Below are 15,100 nucleotides of genomic sequence, written 5' to 3' on the forward strand. Positions count from 1 at the left end.
TGTTTTATCTCATCAGCTGAGCTTAATACATTCCATTCACAGGGGGGTTATCCCAGGGTGATGATTGCAAGGCTGAGCATGAGGGGGTGAGCTGAGGGAGGAGTGATGCTCCAGCGAGGGTCTGGGGTCAAGGTGTTGGTGCAGGAACCCAGAGATTGATGACACCTAGAGATTGATGACCCCAGAGAACCTGCCTGCCTGCAAACCTCTCAGAAACACACAGCCCTGGCAGGTTTAGCAAAAAAAATAATCCCCAGCCCAAAAGCACCTTTACTACAGGATCTGCCCAAGTGGCTCCTCAGCAAAAAAACCCTTTTAAACGTTTATAAACCAGTTTTAAAAGCCAGCCTGTCATTTCAGTGCCTTGCTAGAAAATACCCATGAGGAATTGTGCTTCATTTGTAGCTCCAAAATGTGGTGTGTCATCCAGTTTGGGGAGAGCAGCGTTTACTGGAAGGAAGGTCACGGCTGCTGGGGCTTTAGGAGGGGTGTTCTGGACAGACTGTGCTCTCACTCAGAGCAGGTTTTATAAAGTGGTTTGAAATGCAAGTGATTAAGGGGAGGATTTCTCTTGCTCTCAGGTGCAAATGCAGCTCCTGATTAAAAGTCAACTGCTGAAATCTGAAATTTTCACAACAGCACTGCTGAGTTATTTATTGTGGAGCATTTCCATTGAAAATGAGCCTTGTTTTAAATATCCTACCCTTGATGTGCTGAGTGCGAGGGGGCCAGGCTTACAGTTCGTGAAAACTTGGCAAAAACAAGCAGATCTCTTCAAACTGTTGGGGTTTGAGAAGAGAACTGTGAAGAATGTGTCTAATTGAAACTGTTCTTTCAAGAAATGCTAAGCAAATGTCTGCTAGATTTTCAGCTGCTGTTGGCAACATCTGTAAAAGGTCTCATGTCTCCTGTGACATGGCAGTGGGAGGGTTGGAGCCTGCCTGGCTTTGATGCTTGGAGTGTGTTTTTATTTGAAATGCACTCACTGTGTGCACAGCAGAGAGAAGGGAGGATGTTGGTGCACCTTGGAGTCACCAGTGCTGCCCAGCTGCTCCTCGTGGGCACAAGGGAGCAGGAACTTGTCCAAAATTGCAGCCAAAAAGTGATGTACAGATTATTCTGGGGTCTGCCCAGCTCTGTGCCCAGGAGGGCAGGGAGGAGCAAAGCTGGAGCTGGGGTGTGAGCAGTGACCCCCAGCCCCACATCCCTGCCCTGTGCCCACCCTGGGCTCCTCAGAACCTTCCAGAGAAGGAAGGTCACCCATGCTCTGGGTGGAACGAGGGCTGGGGCAGCGTGGCACCTTGGGCAGCTCTGTCCCTGGTCACTGCAGTGCCTCTAATCCTAAAAGCAGTAAAACCACCGTGGCGAGAGCCTGCAGGGGTTTGAGGTGCTTTGTAATCCTGGGCACACTGAGGAGGAGAGGCTTTATTTAATTCTAATAATGGCAGAGATAATGTTGGCTTTGTGCTAGTCCCGGGCACAGCTGTTGTGCAATATCCACGGCGGCGCATGCTGTGAATGGCTAGCAAGGTATCGAGCCCCCGGGATGTTTTCCTTGCTTTTCAGAGCCTGGATGGATTGCATTGGTTTATTGGAAGAGCGCTGACTTTGTGCTTGCAGTAATTAATTCCCTTTTCCGGGCTGGGGGAAGGTTGGCTATAATTTCCTGCATTCTTTTATCATAAGGCCAAAGGAGAAGCTCAGAATAGCGAGCAGAGAGGAACACTGCATACATGCATTTTAAATTTAGTTTCAAGCAGTTAAGAAGACGGATTTTTGGTGGAGTGGCCTCTCTGTATTTGCAGTTTTCAAACAAGGTGACCTGGAGGGATTGGTGCTGGATGTGGTGTCCGTTTCCAAAATCCCTGGCTGTACTGCTCGCTCCACCTGCAAATCCATACTCCCTTCTCCTCCAGGGCACTGCAGTGGGCTGGGGATCAGGAGTTTGTTTTGCTGCTGGTGGTTCTGACATTGCCTGTGGACAGGCAGTGTGCTGGGGGGAGTGCAGGTGTGTGCTGACCAAAATTCATTTGTACCTGAGCCTGGAAACGTGGCAGAGCAGCAGCACAAAGTGTTAATGACATCCTGGTGCAGGCTGCCAGCAAGGGTTTCCCATGGGTGTGAGAGAGAGTAAGAGGTGGAAAACACTTGAGAACAAGAAGGGCAAAAAAAAATGGGGAAGAATTATTTTTTTGTGTATTTTTGCAGATTTTGGGGATTTTTCCATAAGATGGCAAGCACGGCATGGCTCTGTCATGTCTGGTGTCACCTTTGCTTTGTAGGCATTGCTGTCCCCAGCTCGTGTCCCTGTGAAATGGGGCACTGCAGGCAGTGGGGGTGTCAGCCAGAGGGCTGGGCTGGGAATTGCCCAACTGTGACCAAGCCCTGCAGGTGACAGGTGTGCAGTTTGCAGAGGGAGCCCCAGACAGGTCCCCAGTGGTCCCTGGGTGAAGAAGAAGGTGAAGAAGAAAGACAAAACCTCCACCCTAAACCCTCCATCTTGCTCTCTATACGCTGCCATATTCCAAAACCTCAAATCCCAAGTTTTCCACCGTGTGATAGCACACACCTCCATTCAAACCACACACCCATGATCCTTGTTCCATCACTCAGTTTTGGATGCGTTCTCCACAGCCTCAGATCAAAAACATTATTTTCTTGGGGGTCAGTGCCTGTCAGCACAGAAGGTCTGAAATTCTGTTTGCAAGTTCCAGCACCTGGGTGCCAGCAGCAGGGCACACCTGGTTCCAGGAGCTCCAGGAGAGGATCCAGGCTGAGTTTGGGGCACTGCTGGGGGATGCAGCCCTGGGCTGGTTCCAGGAGTGGTTCCAGGCTGGGTTTGGGGCATTGCTGGGGGATCCAGCCCTGGGCTGGTTCCAGGAGCTCCAGAAGTGGATCCAGGCTGGGTTTGGGGCATTGCAGCAGGGCACACCTGTTTCCAGGAGCTCCAGGAGTGGATCCAGGCTGGGTTTGGGGCATTGCTGGGGGATCCAGCCCTGGGCTGGTTCCAGGAGTGGATCCAGGCTGGGTTTGGGGCACTGCTGGGGGATCCAGCCCTTCCAAGCCCTGCTCCCGTTGCCTTGCCAACACGATGGAGATGGAGCAGAGAGCTGCAGCACAGCCGAGATGCCGAGGGCTCCAGGGAGAGGAGGAGGAGGAGGAGGAGGAGGAGGAAGAGAGGGAGGAGGAGAGAACCTCACCACCCAACAGCACCCCTCTGCACCACGGCGGGGAGGGAGAATTAATAACACTTGCAGAGGCATTCAGCGTTCACTCCTTGCTACTTGTGAGATTGTACAACAGCATAATTTTTTAATGACGGGTAATGATGAAGCATCAATTTCAGATCTGTTTTTCTGCCTGGTGCCTGGAGCTGCAGCGTCAGGCTCAGTGCAGGGAAGCAGGAGCCCAATCCCTGTGGATGGAGCCAGTGCCTGCTGCTGTTTGCCATGGGGACATCAGGGAGGAGCAGTGCACTGAAAACTGCTTCTCAGCTGGCTCAGTCTGACTGTTTGAGTGCTTCTCAGGAGAGCACAAGAAACGCTGAGATTTTAAATAGAAGCAGTGCCTGGCTGGTGTTTGTCTTTCTTTACACTTCCCATCCCTTTGGTGGGGCTCACCTGAAAGCAGGGATGAAATGCCATTTGTCCCAGCCCTCCAGGCTGCAGGATGCTGTGGCACAGGGCTGTGGGGACAGCTGGGCTGTCCCAGTGCTGTGACAGGGACACTGTCCCCGGGCAGGAGCATGGCACCGTCCTGTCCCCACCTTCCATCCCTTAGCTCTGGTGTTACCTTGGGCTCTACCTGAGATGCTCATCCCACCTCTGGGGCTCTCCAGGACACGCTTCCCTCACACCACCCATCCTGCCACATATGGGAACGCGGCAGAAACTGAACATTTCAGCCCAAAAGATAAAAATACAAAACGGGAAGGCTTTTCTTGCTGCAGCTCTCCCTCAGAGCAGACGCTTCAAAGGCAGCAGCGAATGGAAGTCACTCTCTGGAGCTGTCTCGTTCTTTCTCCAGGCAGTGTTTTGATAAATGTTGATGAGTTTCACTGTAAAACTAAATGACATTTATAGCACGATGTATGCTTTACCCATTGCTTAATTATACCTAATGGTGTTGGATGGAAGAGGCATTTACCATTTTACTTTTGTTTAAAATGACAATCTAAACCTCAGAGCCTGTGGGGTTTTGCAGAACGATGACGATTTAATTAAGAACTAAATACAATCTAATCTTAAAAGGCAATTGCAACTTTAAGAAATAAGTGATAAAATTTACAAAGGGCTGGCTGAGAGAGGAGAGCAGTGCTGGCTGTGCCTGCTGTGGGATGGGGTGGGCACCTGAGGGGTTTGGGTGCAGGCTTGAGGAAGGTGGGATGACGAGGACACATCCAGACTTGTTTTCTGTCTCATCATTTCTGTGTTTTTTGGTCATAGGCTGTGCATTCCTGTCGCTGCACCTGTGGAGGCAGGGAGAGGGATTGGCCTGATGCAGTTTATAAACCCGAGGGTTTATTTTCGTGTGCACAACACGGTTTCTCTTCCCTTCCTCCCAGCTCTGCCTTTGTCCTGGCAGCCAGCAAAGAGAACAGAGCCTCTATTGAAAACAAGGCGTGAGGAATGAGTGTGGATCAGGCAAGCTGCATCTTTAAAAATAAACACTGGAGCAGAGCTTTGTGCCTTCCACTCAGCTGGCAAAGCACTGACAGCAGGCAAGAATGTGTTCAGGAGCATCTGCCCTTTCTCTTCTTTTCATGGGTTTAGTCAAAACAAATCCCATAGATGAAGGGAAAAAAACTACCAAGATGCATTTTATTTCCCCAAGCCTGGGCGAGCCACCAGGCAGAGCTGAAGGGGGACGTGCAGGATCTGCAGTGAGGAGATTAATGTTTAAAGATATTAGCACTGGTCCCGTACTAACATTTATAAATCCGACGGGTGGCAGATTGAGGGCTGATTCCACGTTTTTTCTTCCTCCTCTGTAAAATAATAAATATGGTAAAATAGCTCTCAGGGCTGCCTTTATCGTGGGGATGAATCAGGACAGTTGGTGTTGCAAGAGACTTAAAACTTACAAATATGTTGCCCTTTAGGTGAGCATTCATCATTATGTCTGATCTGGGATCTAGGCTAAAGGCTTCTCTTACACCTTTTTATCCTTCCTGGGAAGCAGAAATTGGGAGGAGGCCTCACTGTGATCGTAATGTTGCTGCTGAGATTCTTTCACCTGTTTGGGGGGAGTGCCTATTGCTGGTCTGCATGGGAACAGGCCAGGACACCCCAAAAAAACCACAGTATTCCTGTGTATTCTTTGTTGGTCCTTTGCTTTAAGGACATTTTGCACATTTGTTATTAGTTTTGTTATTCATTTCTGGTTTATTTCAGTGGTGAGCTAAAGATTTCAGACTTAAATATGCAGGCAGTTGAAAGAAGGTCCTTTTTATAGGGAAGAGACCAGACTGATGTTGATCAGAATTCATTGTGGGTGCTTTATGGAAATACAGATTTCTTGGGTTTAAAAGAGATTATTAAGCCGCACGTTGTGACAGATGCTACTGACAGTAAAAAATAAAAAGGATGTGAAAAAGTCTGCAAGAAATGGGTTACAGGTATGGATATAAGACATATCTGCTCATTAGAGTAAAATGAAACCCATCATCTGAGTAGAAACAGGATTCCTTGTTCCTGGGAGCCCTGTGGCTCTGACTAATGGGAATTGGCGTTGTGGGGCTCACCTGGGGCAGGTGCCAGGACCCAGGAATTGAGGAGCAGACCTTCAGATAATTTATGTAACATGTATAATGATGCAATGGCTTCATCCCAGGGGACAGGGAGTGTCTGGATCTGAGGGGCTGGGATGATGGGGTCCATGGAGGGGCTCCCTGCAGCTGGACAGTGCCGTGGGACATTCCCCTCCTTGTGTCCCTGTCCTGACTGGGACATTCCCCTTGTTCTGTCCCTGTCCTGTCTGGGACATTCCCCTCATCCTGTCCCTGTCCTGACTGGGACATTCCCCTTGTTGTGTCCCTGTCCTGACTGGGACATTCCCCTCCTTGTCTGGGACATTCCACTCCTCGTGTCCCTGTCCTGTCTGGGACATTCCCCTCATCCTGTCCCTGTCCTGACTGGGACATTCCCCTCCTTGTCTGGGACATTCCACTCCTCGTGTCCCTGTCCTTACAGGGACATTCCCCACATCCTGTCCCTGTCCTGTCTGGGACATTCCCCTCCTTGTGTCCCTGTCCTGTCTGGGACATTCCCCTCATCCTGTCCCTGTCCTGACTGGGGCATTCCCCTCAATGTGTCCCTGTCCTGACTGGGACATTCCCCTCCTCGTGTCCCTGTCCTGACTGGGACATTCCCCTCCTTGTGTCCCTGTCCTGACTGGGACATTCCCCTCAATGTGTCCCTGTCCTGACTGGGACATTCCCCTCAATGTGTCCCTGTCCTGACTGGGACATTCCCTTTGTCGTGTCCCTGTCCTGACTGGGACATTCCCCTCAATGTGTCCCTGTCCTGACTGGGACATTCCCTTTGTCGTGTCCCTGTCCTGACTGGGACATTCCCCTCCTTGTGTCATTCTCCTGACTGGGACATTCCCCTCCTTGTGCCATTCTCCTGACTGGGACATTCCCCTCCTTGTGTCCCTGTCCTGATTTGGACATTCCCCTCCTCGTGTCCCTGTCCCAGGTGCCCCCAGGAGCAGGGATGTGCTGGGACAAGGTGGCACAGAGCAGATGGGGAGCTCGGGGTGTGAGCAGTGCCATGCTTGGTGTGAGGCAGGTGGCAGCTGCAGGGCAAAACCAGAGGTGACAAACAGGTGACAAACCTGCAAACATGTAAATTCTCTCCTCTGTGCTCAGGTTTTGGCAGGGGCTGCTGCAGCTTTACCCCTGTGGCAGAGACAGAAAGGAGTGTGAGGCAGCAGGTGTTGTTCTGGTCAGGGAGATGCACAGAACATGCTCTTTGATTGTGAAAAGTGAATATTTGATCTGTGCTTCCTCCTCTCACCTGCAGCCACCTGCTCCTGATCAGGGTTTTGCTCCTCATGGAGCAAGTCAGGGCAGGGAAAGGAAATTCCACCCCTTTGAAACTCGGGTTTAATCAAGGTCTCCTTCTTGGATCTGCCCTTGGTAGCGATGTAGCTGGAAGATAAATGCAGCCAAGGAATTGTGTATTAGGGCTCCATTAATAATAAACATGTGTTGGTGCTAACTGAGTGTTATTTAAACACACTGAGTGGAGGCTGCAGCCTGCTGGGACCATCTCGAGTTGTCAAACCTCCTCCCTTGCTGATGCTGCTCCCAGGCAGGGCTGGGGCACAGCTGGGGGGATTTTGGGGGGGTCCTTGGTGGGTGCTGAGTGTTAGGAGCACACTGCTGGGACATGGCTGTGGGGATTTTGGGGGGTCCTTGGTGGGTGCTGAGTGTTGGGGGCACACTGCTGGGGCATGGCAATGAAGATTTTGGGGGGTCCATGGTGGGTGCTCAGTGTCAGGAGCACTGCTGGGACATGGCAGTGAGGATTTTGGGGGGTCCTTGGTGGGTGCTGAGTGTCAGGAGCACACTGCTGGGACATGGCAATGAGGATTTTGGGGGGTCCTTGGTGGGTGCTGAGTGTCAGGAGCACTGCTGGGACATGGCAATGAGGATTTTTGGGGGGTCCTTGGTGGGTGCTGAGTGTTGGGGGCACTGCTAGGGCACAGCTGTGGGGATTTTGGGGGGTCTTGGTGGGTGCTGAGTGTCAGGGGAACACTGCTGGGACATGGCTGTGGGGATTTTGGGGGGTCCTTGGTGGGTGCTGAGTGTCAGGAGCACTGTTGGGGCATGGCAATGAGGATTTTGGGGGGTCCTTGGTGGGTGCTGAGTGTCGGGGCACACGAGGGGAGGGTGGCTGGCAATTTCTGCAGAGGGGTCACTCACAGCTTTGCCCTTCCCTGCCCTTGTGGTTTTCCTGGCTCCTGTCCCTCCCCTTCCCAGGCTCCCACAGAAGATTTCTGTCTGCTGGTGCAGGAGGAGCCGCTCCCACCTTGGGGCACGCCTGGATGAGCCCCTGCCCTTATGGGGGAGGACAGTCTTTAGTGAGTGACCTTTTGCTGTCCAGGCAATGCTCCATCAGCTGCTGGAACCAAAGCAAGCTGCCTGTGCTTTGTGGAGAGGCATTAGAAATGTGGAATTCAAGGGTGAGATGTGCAGAGCAGCCGAGCCGAGCTCTGCCCAGTCCCCTCTGGTCAGTGACAGAGCAGATGGGTATTGATCCTCAGCAGTAACCTTTGAAGGGACAGGCGACGTATGGCCAGGGAGTTTGATCTATCAATATCTGGGTAATAGAAAGACAAGGGTGACATCTAATCCCAGCACAGGTGACAGATCATAAATCTGCGCAGAGGGGGCGATTGGCGGCAGCAGGAGTGTCAGGGAGGGTGAAGGAGCTGCTCAATCTGAAACACGCTTTGGCCACGGCTGCAGACGTCTTCATGGCAGAAAAAAAAAAAAATTTTGTTCCTCAGATCCAAGGAAATATTTTAATTTGGGCGTAACACAGGATTTTTGTTCCTGCACCATTTTGGTTTCAGCCAGTGGAAAGAATTCCCTGATGCCATTGCATCACATAGATATTCACTATGTTTAAAGTCAGCGCAGCCTCCAGTGTAATTTCAGAGCTATTGTCATCTTTTATTCTTACTCTTTAAGCCAGAAAAGCCATAAAGGTGGCAATGGCATTTTTTTTCCTCCACCAATTTAATATCTGTGCACAACTCTCTTGAATTTGCCGTATATTTCTCTGAAGTGGCTGTTTCACAGCGCAAGCCCGCTCTCACAATAAGTAATTTTTAGCACCATCTTGCACGTTCCCTCGGAGCGTGGAGAGTAATTCAGGGGAAGTGTGAGCGGGGAGAGGAGCGGGCGTGTGGAAGTGCTGCTCACAAAAATCTGTGCTGAGAAAGAGGGGAAAGGTCCCTGGGACTGCTGGGCTGAGCACAGCCTGTGCCACGGGATGAGATCCTGGAGCAGGAGCTGCTCTGTCCCCGCACTCAGTGCCAGGGAGACTCAAGGAAATCAACATTTTGTGAATTCTGTGAATGCTAATTCCTCCCACTCCTCCTTTCTTCCCTGCTGAGTGGGAGCTGGGGCTTTGAGCATCACCAGGGGATCCCAGACCTGGCACAGCAGAGCTGTCTGTTGGCACTGCCCTGCCTCAGTCCTCTTAAACCTGGCTGCAGCATAAAGAAAGGATAACAGGCATTAAATCTGAAAGTGAAAATCCAAGTGCCGTGTCAGTTTGCTGTGGTCTCTGCCTCAGAGAGAGACGTGGAGCTGCCATACCCCATCCCATCATCACTGAGCAAGCTTTGCCCAGTTCAGCTCAGCTGCACCTTGCTGGAAAATCCCTGTTCCTCTTGCTGCTCAGCAAGGAATTTTCATGGGCAAGGCTCCCCAGTGCTGAATTGCAGCTGACAGACCTGCAGAGAATTAACTCAAAAGAGAGATCTTTCTAGAATTCTATTTGTTTGCCACCATCACTTTTTTTTGAAGAGCTCTTTGCCAGGGAATTGGAGTTGCTGAGTCTGTTTCTGGCCATGGAGAAGATGCTGAAGAGGGAATAAGAGCTACTTGAATGCAGGAAAATCTCAAAGAGGCTTGACTCAGGGTCACAGAGCTGGTAATTACATCTTATTAAAAGAGAAAGTTGCTGTTGTAAAAGGTTAGTTGTGAATCTTGGTGGAAAACAAGATTTTCCTCTGGGGTGAGGGCCACCCTGACAGAAGAATTGCTCGGGGGTGCCAGCTCTGGGTCCAGGCTCTCAGAGGTTTTGCTTGGGGACTGTGCAGGAGTGCCAGGAGCCCAGGGCAGTGGGTGAGAGCCCCTCTGTCCTGCTCTGGGCACTGGGGAGGGTCCAGGCTGGCTCTGGGGGCTGCAGGAGCTGCGTTCTGCCCCAGCCTGGTGCTGCTCTGAGAGCCACACGTGTCCCTGTGCTCATGGGCAGCCTGGCTCCAGCTGCTGCCCAGGAAGGGATGCCGTGGAGTCAGCTCCAATCAGCACAATCAGTGTGGATTGTCTGTTCTCCTCCAAAGTTCAAGTGTGACAAGTGCAGCCTTTTAAAGCATCCTCTCAGGACTTGGAGCCCGGGTGCACAGAGCTCCAGTGGCTTCTCCCAGCACTGCCCTGGAATTTCTCCTCTCCTCCCTCCCTGGAAGCAGATCTGCAGCACAGTTAAATGGGCTGTGGGTTCCTCCCTTTCCCTGCATCCCATCCATGCCCAAGAGTCGCTGGTTCTGGTTCTCCTCCTGGAAGGCCAGTGGTGATATTTGTGTTAAAGGGGAGAGACAAAGCTCTCAGTGATGGATGAGAGAGCAGAGGAGCTGTTTAGCTCAGGGAGGAGGAGGAGCACAAAGGAGACAAAGCTGCTGGGGAGGTGGATGCTCAGTGTTTATAAACCCACTTGTCTCTGCTCTAACCACCACGTTCCTTTTAGGTACTTGAAACAGATAGATGAATGTTGACATTCAGATTGTGTTAATTCTGGGGATGGAGCACTGTGTTGCTTTTTTCCTTGAGCACGTGGACAGTTTGTGTATGTGTGTGAGTTGTTTCTTCTGACTCAATCTATTATGAGGAATTCTGTTTAGGTTTACAGGCTTACACAGTTCAGGTGTAATGAAAACCTCTCCTCCTTGGAAAGCGTTTGTGTCGGGATCCTGCAGGCTGAGCCAGCACACGCTGGGGCACCTGTGGTTACAAATTCCATAGAAATTGAAAAACCATGCTCCCCAGCACGTATTTTTAATCTTTCCTCTCCTCTCCCTGTCGCTTCCCTCTAGCCCAGTGTCCTACAAGCGGAGAAAGAATTGATTTTAAATGTGACCGCTGCATATGAGCCAAGGTCCCTGGGCTGTGTCCAGCTGGGGGGAACTTGTTTGAAACACAATTTACTCGTCTGTGTCTGTCTGCAGCCCTAAGAGGAGAGTCTGCAGTGGTCTAAGGCAGGAAGACAAGTGCAAAAATTAATTGTGCAGGTGGCAGCCAGAGCGTCCCTCAAGCACCGTGTCCCCCCTCTCCCCCCTTCCAGCAGGTATAAAACAAGGTGTCATTTCTCACCTTGCCTAGGGAGATTCAGTAAATGAGGCTGGAGAATTGCTTTGGGTAATGAAGGAAGCACACATTGTGTTTTCCCTCCTCCTGGCACTGCAGACACCTCTTGTGGTGTTTCCCTTGCTCGTTAACACCAGTGCTTGTGTTAGACAGGAGTCACCCCAGAGACCCCCAGAAAGTGGCTTCCTCTCTGTTCCTGTTCCCCTCCCTCTGGAGCAATCCCTTGTGCTCCAAGTTGAGATTTGCAAGGCTCCAAGGCCGGTCCCTGAGTCTGTCTGTCGTGGTGTCTGTCCAGCCCATCGCTCACTGGGATGAGGATTTGTCCCTGGTGTTGGGGAAGCTTTGGTGTGGTACCTGGACACTGTGCTGTCACAGTCCCTTCATGTAAGAGATCAAAATCTGTCCTGTGTCATTCTGCTGGGGGCTTTCCATTGGATCTGCTTGTGCTGTGCCCCTCCAAAGCCCTGCCAGGGATTTAACATTGGTTCTCAACAGTAATTTTCCTTTGCTTCTCTTAGCTCCTGAGATTCCCAGTTGAGCCCATAAATTCCATCTCCCCTCCCCAGCCTGTCCTTTTCTGTTCCAAAATATTGTCATGCTGCGTGTGTGCTTTAATGCTCCTCAAAATACATATACCCTGGCAGTAAATATTTACTGAGAAGCTTCCCGACGTGTTGACAACGAGGACGGGCCTGAGGAGTTCTTGCTTTGTGCTGTATTTTTATTTCATTTAGAGCTTGTAATTGCTGCCGCTCATGGAAATCTCTTTCCTGGGAGCAGATGGGAGTGGATGCCCTGAGTGGGAGGGGGGCAAGCCTTGGCTGGTGAAGCAGGGTGAGGTCAGGGGATGATCAGATCCCCTCTGATGGGAACAAAGAGCAAAGCCCAGGGGGCTGAGCTGCTGTGAGGGGCTCAGCCTGTCCTCATGTGCTCCCTGGCTGTCATTAACTCTGGAAAAGCTTGCTCAGAGGGATCTGGTGCCAGCCCAGACCAGGTGCTGGGCTCTGCAGCCATCCCTCGGCAGCTTTAACACAGCAGCGTCCCAGGGTGGAAAGCTTCAGTGGCTTGAACTTCAAATAATTTATTTCTAAATTACTTCTACTGTAATTCTTATTAATTCAAATAGTCTTCTAAGCTGATGTAAAATTCAGTAAACGCAAGGAACAGTTTAATGAATTGAAAATAGGATTGAGTCTTTTAAAGTAAATGTAAAAAAATATGCTGGCAATAATTGCTTAGATGGAAATCGAATCTTAATAGCTTTGTTAATGATTTGTAGGGAATATTGCATTTATGAGAACATATCAAGCTGATCCTTGTGCAAGAACCTTGTTTTGAATGGGTTTGATAAAATTATTCCCCAGAAGCAGTTAGTGATGTTTAATATTTTTGCTGGAAGCACTTTGGCGATGTTTGATGTCACTGATGCCAGGGCCTGGCTCTGGCTGTGCATTAGGTTGAAAAAGCCCTCTAAGATTATCGAGTCCAGCCATTAACACGTGTCCCCAAGGTTCAGGAACACCACATGAAGGGTGCTGGCAGTGTGGAGGGGTGGCTGAGTGCTCACCTTGTGCTCAGAGGGCTTTGAGCAGGACCAGGAGATGTTTGGGACAGCATCTCTGCCCCTCCTGAGCAGGGCTGGGGGTCTGTGCTCCAATACAGGGTTACTGTTTGATAGTAAATCTTGTTGCTCCTCAAAGTTCATCAGTCTGGAGAATATATCTAAAATTTGTACTGAGAGGGCAGAAAAATGTGCCCAGACTTCAGCTCAGTGCCCATCAGGCGTGGAGAGGAGTCTGATGGTTTATCAATCTTTCTCTTTCCAAACGACACACCTTTTTGTCAAACATTTGTTTCCAAGGGATGTCAAATAATAAAGGCAAGCTGGAAAGAAAAATGAAGAAATGCAGGGTGAGAGAAAAACTGGGGCTTAGATATGATCCCCAGATTTCCTGTGTGCTAACTTTATCCTAATCCTGCATTTTTGGGTTTCTGGAGCAGCAGAAGATTCTCTGCCCACCCAGCCTGTGGCCAGGTGTCCTGGCTTCATTTGGAGCACTGCCAAAGTCTCAACATTTCTCCCACTTTGATTCCCTTTGATTTTTTTATGGAAAAATTGAAATGCAAGGCACAGTTCCCACTGCCATCCTGTTCCTTTGGCGAGCGTCTCAGCGCGCGGGTGATGCTTCGATTCATTAGGAGGAGAGTTTCCAGGGTGGTGACCTGTAAATGATTACAAGGCTCCCACAGCATAATTGCATGGGATCCTTTTTTTTCCCTGCCTCTGGACATTAATAGCACCTACTGATTACACAGAGTGAGTAACGACTGATTCCCTGAAGTCTGTCTGCTCCAGTCCAGGGATAAGTGCTTCTTACAGCGAGTTGTTCTTTCAAGGTAATTTAACAGGATGTGTCCATTGGGAGAGGAAGGGAGTTTTTGGTGTTTCTGTGTGGGGCAGCAGTCTGTATTCCTCTGTCCCATCACAGAGCTCCTTTCTCCTGCTCCTCTCCCCACCAGCTGGATGAGGACCCAGAGGCAGCGGCTCCCGTGTTCCTCCCGTGGTGGCAGCAGAGCTTTCATTCCCAGGTGGAACCCACTGGTGCTGTTCCTGACCTTGAACCCTGCCTTTGCTGTGTCCTGCAGGTGATGGCCAGAACCTGGTGACAGAGGACGTGACGGTGGTGGAGGGGGACGTGGCCACCATCAGCTGTCGTGTCAAGAACAGCGATGACTCGGTGATCCAGCTCCTGAACCCCAACAGGCAGACCATCTATTTCAGAGATTTCAGGCGTAAGTTTATCCTTCCTCGTTTGCTCCTGGCTCCTCCTGTGCCCCACTCGTGCTCAGGACATGGCATTTGCTGAGATCCCTCCTGTCTGTGCAATTCTGGGCACTTACAGTTCAGCTGCTTCCGTGGAGGTGGGTGAGACAGACAATCATAATCTCCTCCTTAATGGAAAACTTCACAGTCCCCTCTAAAAGTCAGAGCATCTTACTTTGCAATGGGAATTGATTGTTGTAATTCAGGGTGAATTGCAATTGAGTGCCAAATATTTAGCTGACACAAACAAATTGAGCAGGGCGACACCGAGACAGCGCCGTGTTCTCAGGAGTAATCTCTTCAGACCAAAGACTGAAAATTTCAGGACAATCTGTGCTGCTTTATACCCAAACTGAAATAACTGAAATCTCTCATCACTTGCATGTCCAGTGGATAAGTGTGTCACAAAAGATTTTGTGGTGCAGCTTCAAAGTAGGAAGCAGGATGGAAGCCAGTCAGGAGCCCGGGGGTGCTCACCTCAGTGTGCTGCTGTCTGTGGGGATCTGTGGGGTGTGGAGGGGTGGAAGGGGGGATCTTTGGGGTGTGGAGGGGTGGAAGGGGACGTTGGCTCTCTCTGTGCAGTCACCCAGGCTGTGCTTGCCCTGCAGCGCTGAAGGACAGCAGGTTCCAGCTGGTGAACTTCTCCAACAGCGAGCTGCGAGTGTCCCTGACCAACGTGTCCATCTCTGACGAGGGGAGGTACTTCTGCCAGCTCTACACTGACCCACCCCAGGAGATCTACACCACCATCACTGTGCTGGGTGAGAGCAGGGGCAGTGCTCACAGGGAGCCTTGGGGCACACAGGGTCACTGGGATGGGGCTCTGTGCTCACTGGGATGGGGCTCTGTGCTCACAGGGAGCCTTGGGGCACACAGGGTCACTGGGATGGGCTCTGTGCAGCTCTGGGAGCCTTGGGGCACACAAGATCACTGGGATGGGGCTCTGTGCTCACTGGGAGCCTTGGGGCACACAGGGTCAGTGGGATGGGGCTCTGTGCTCACTGGGATGGGGCTCTGTGCTCACAGGGAGCCTTGGGGCACACAGGGTCACTGGGATGGGGCTCTGTGCTCACTGGGAGCCTTGGGGCACACAGGGTCACTGGGATGGGGCTCTGTGCTCACAGGGAGCCTTGGGGCACACAGGGTCACTGGGATGGGGCTCTGTGCTCACAGGG

At 51.1% G+C, this 15,100-nt stretch overlaps 1 protein-coding gene across 1 annotated transcript in view; it reads left to right on the forward strand.

Annotated features, from left to right (window-relative positions):
* The window catches only part of CADM1 (cell adhesion molecule 1), a 141,190-nt gene that overhangs the window by 80,654 nt on the left and 45,436 nt on the right, over positions 1–15,100 (forward strand). Inside the window, exons 2-3 of the mRNA XM_033081518.1 lie at positions 13,748–13,894; positions 14,534–14,686. Of these exons, the coding sequence (XP_032937409.1) occupies positions 13,748–13,894; positions 14,534–14,686 (300 nt within the window). The remainder of the gene's footprint in view (positions 1–13,747; positions 13,895–14,533; positions 14,687–15,100) is intronic.

This window comes from Catharus ustulatus, chromosome 28, assembly GCF_009819885.2.
Source record: "Catharus ustulatus isolate bCatUst1 chromosome 28, bCatUst1.pri.v2, whole genome shotgun sequence".
In the NCBI taxonomy this organism is placed as follows: domain Eukaryota; kingdom Metazoa; phylum Chordata; class Aves; order Passeriformes; family Turdidae; genus Catharus; species Catharus ustulatus.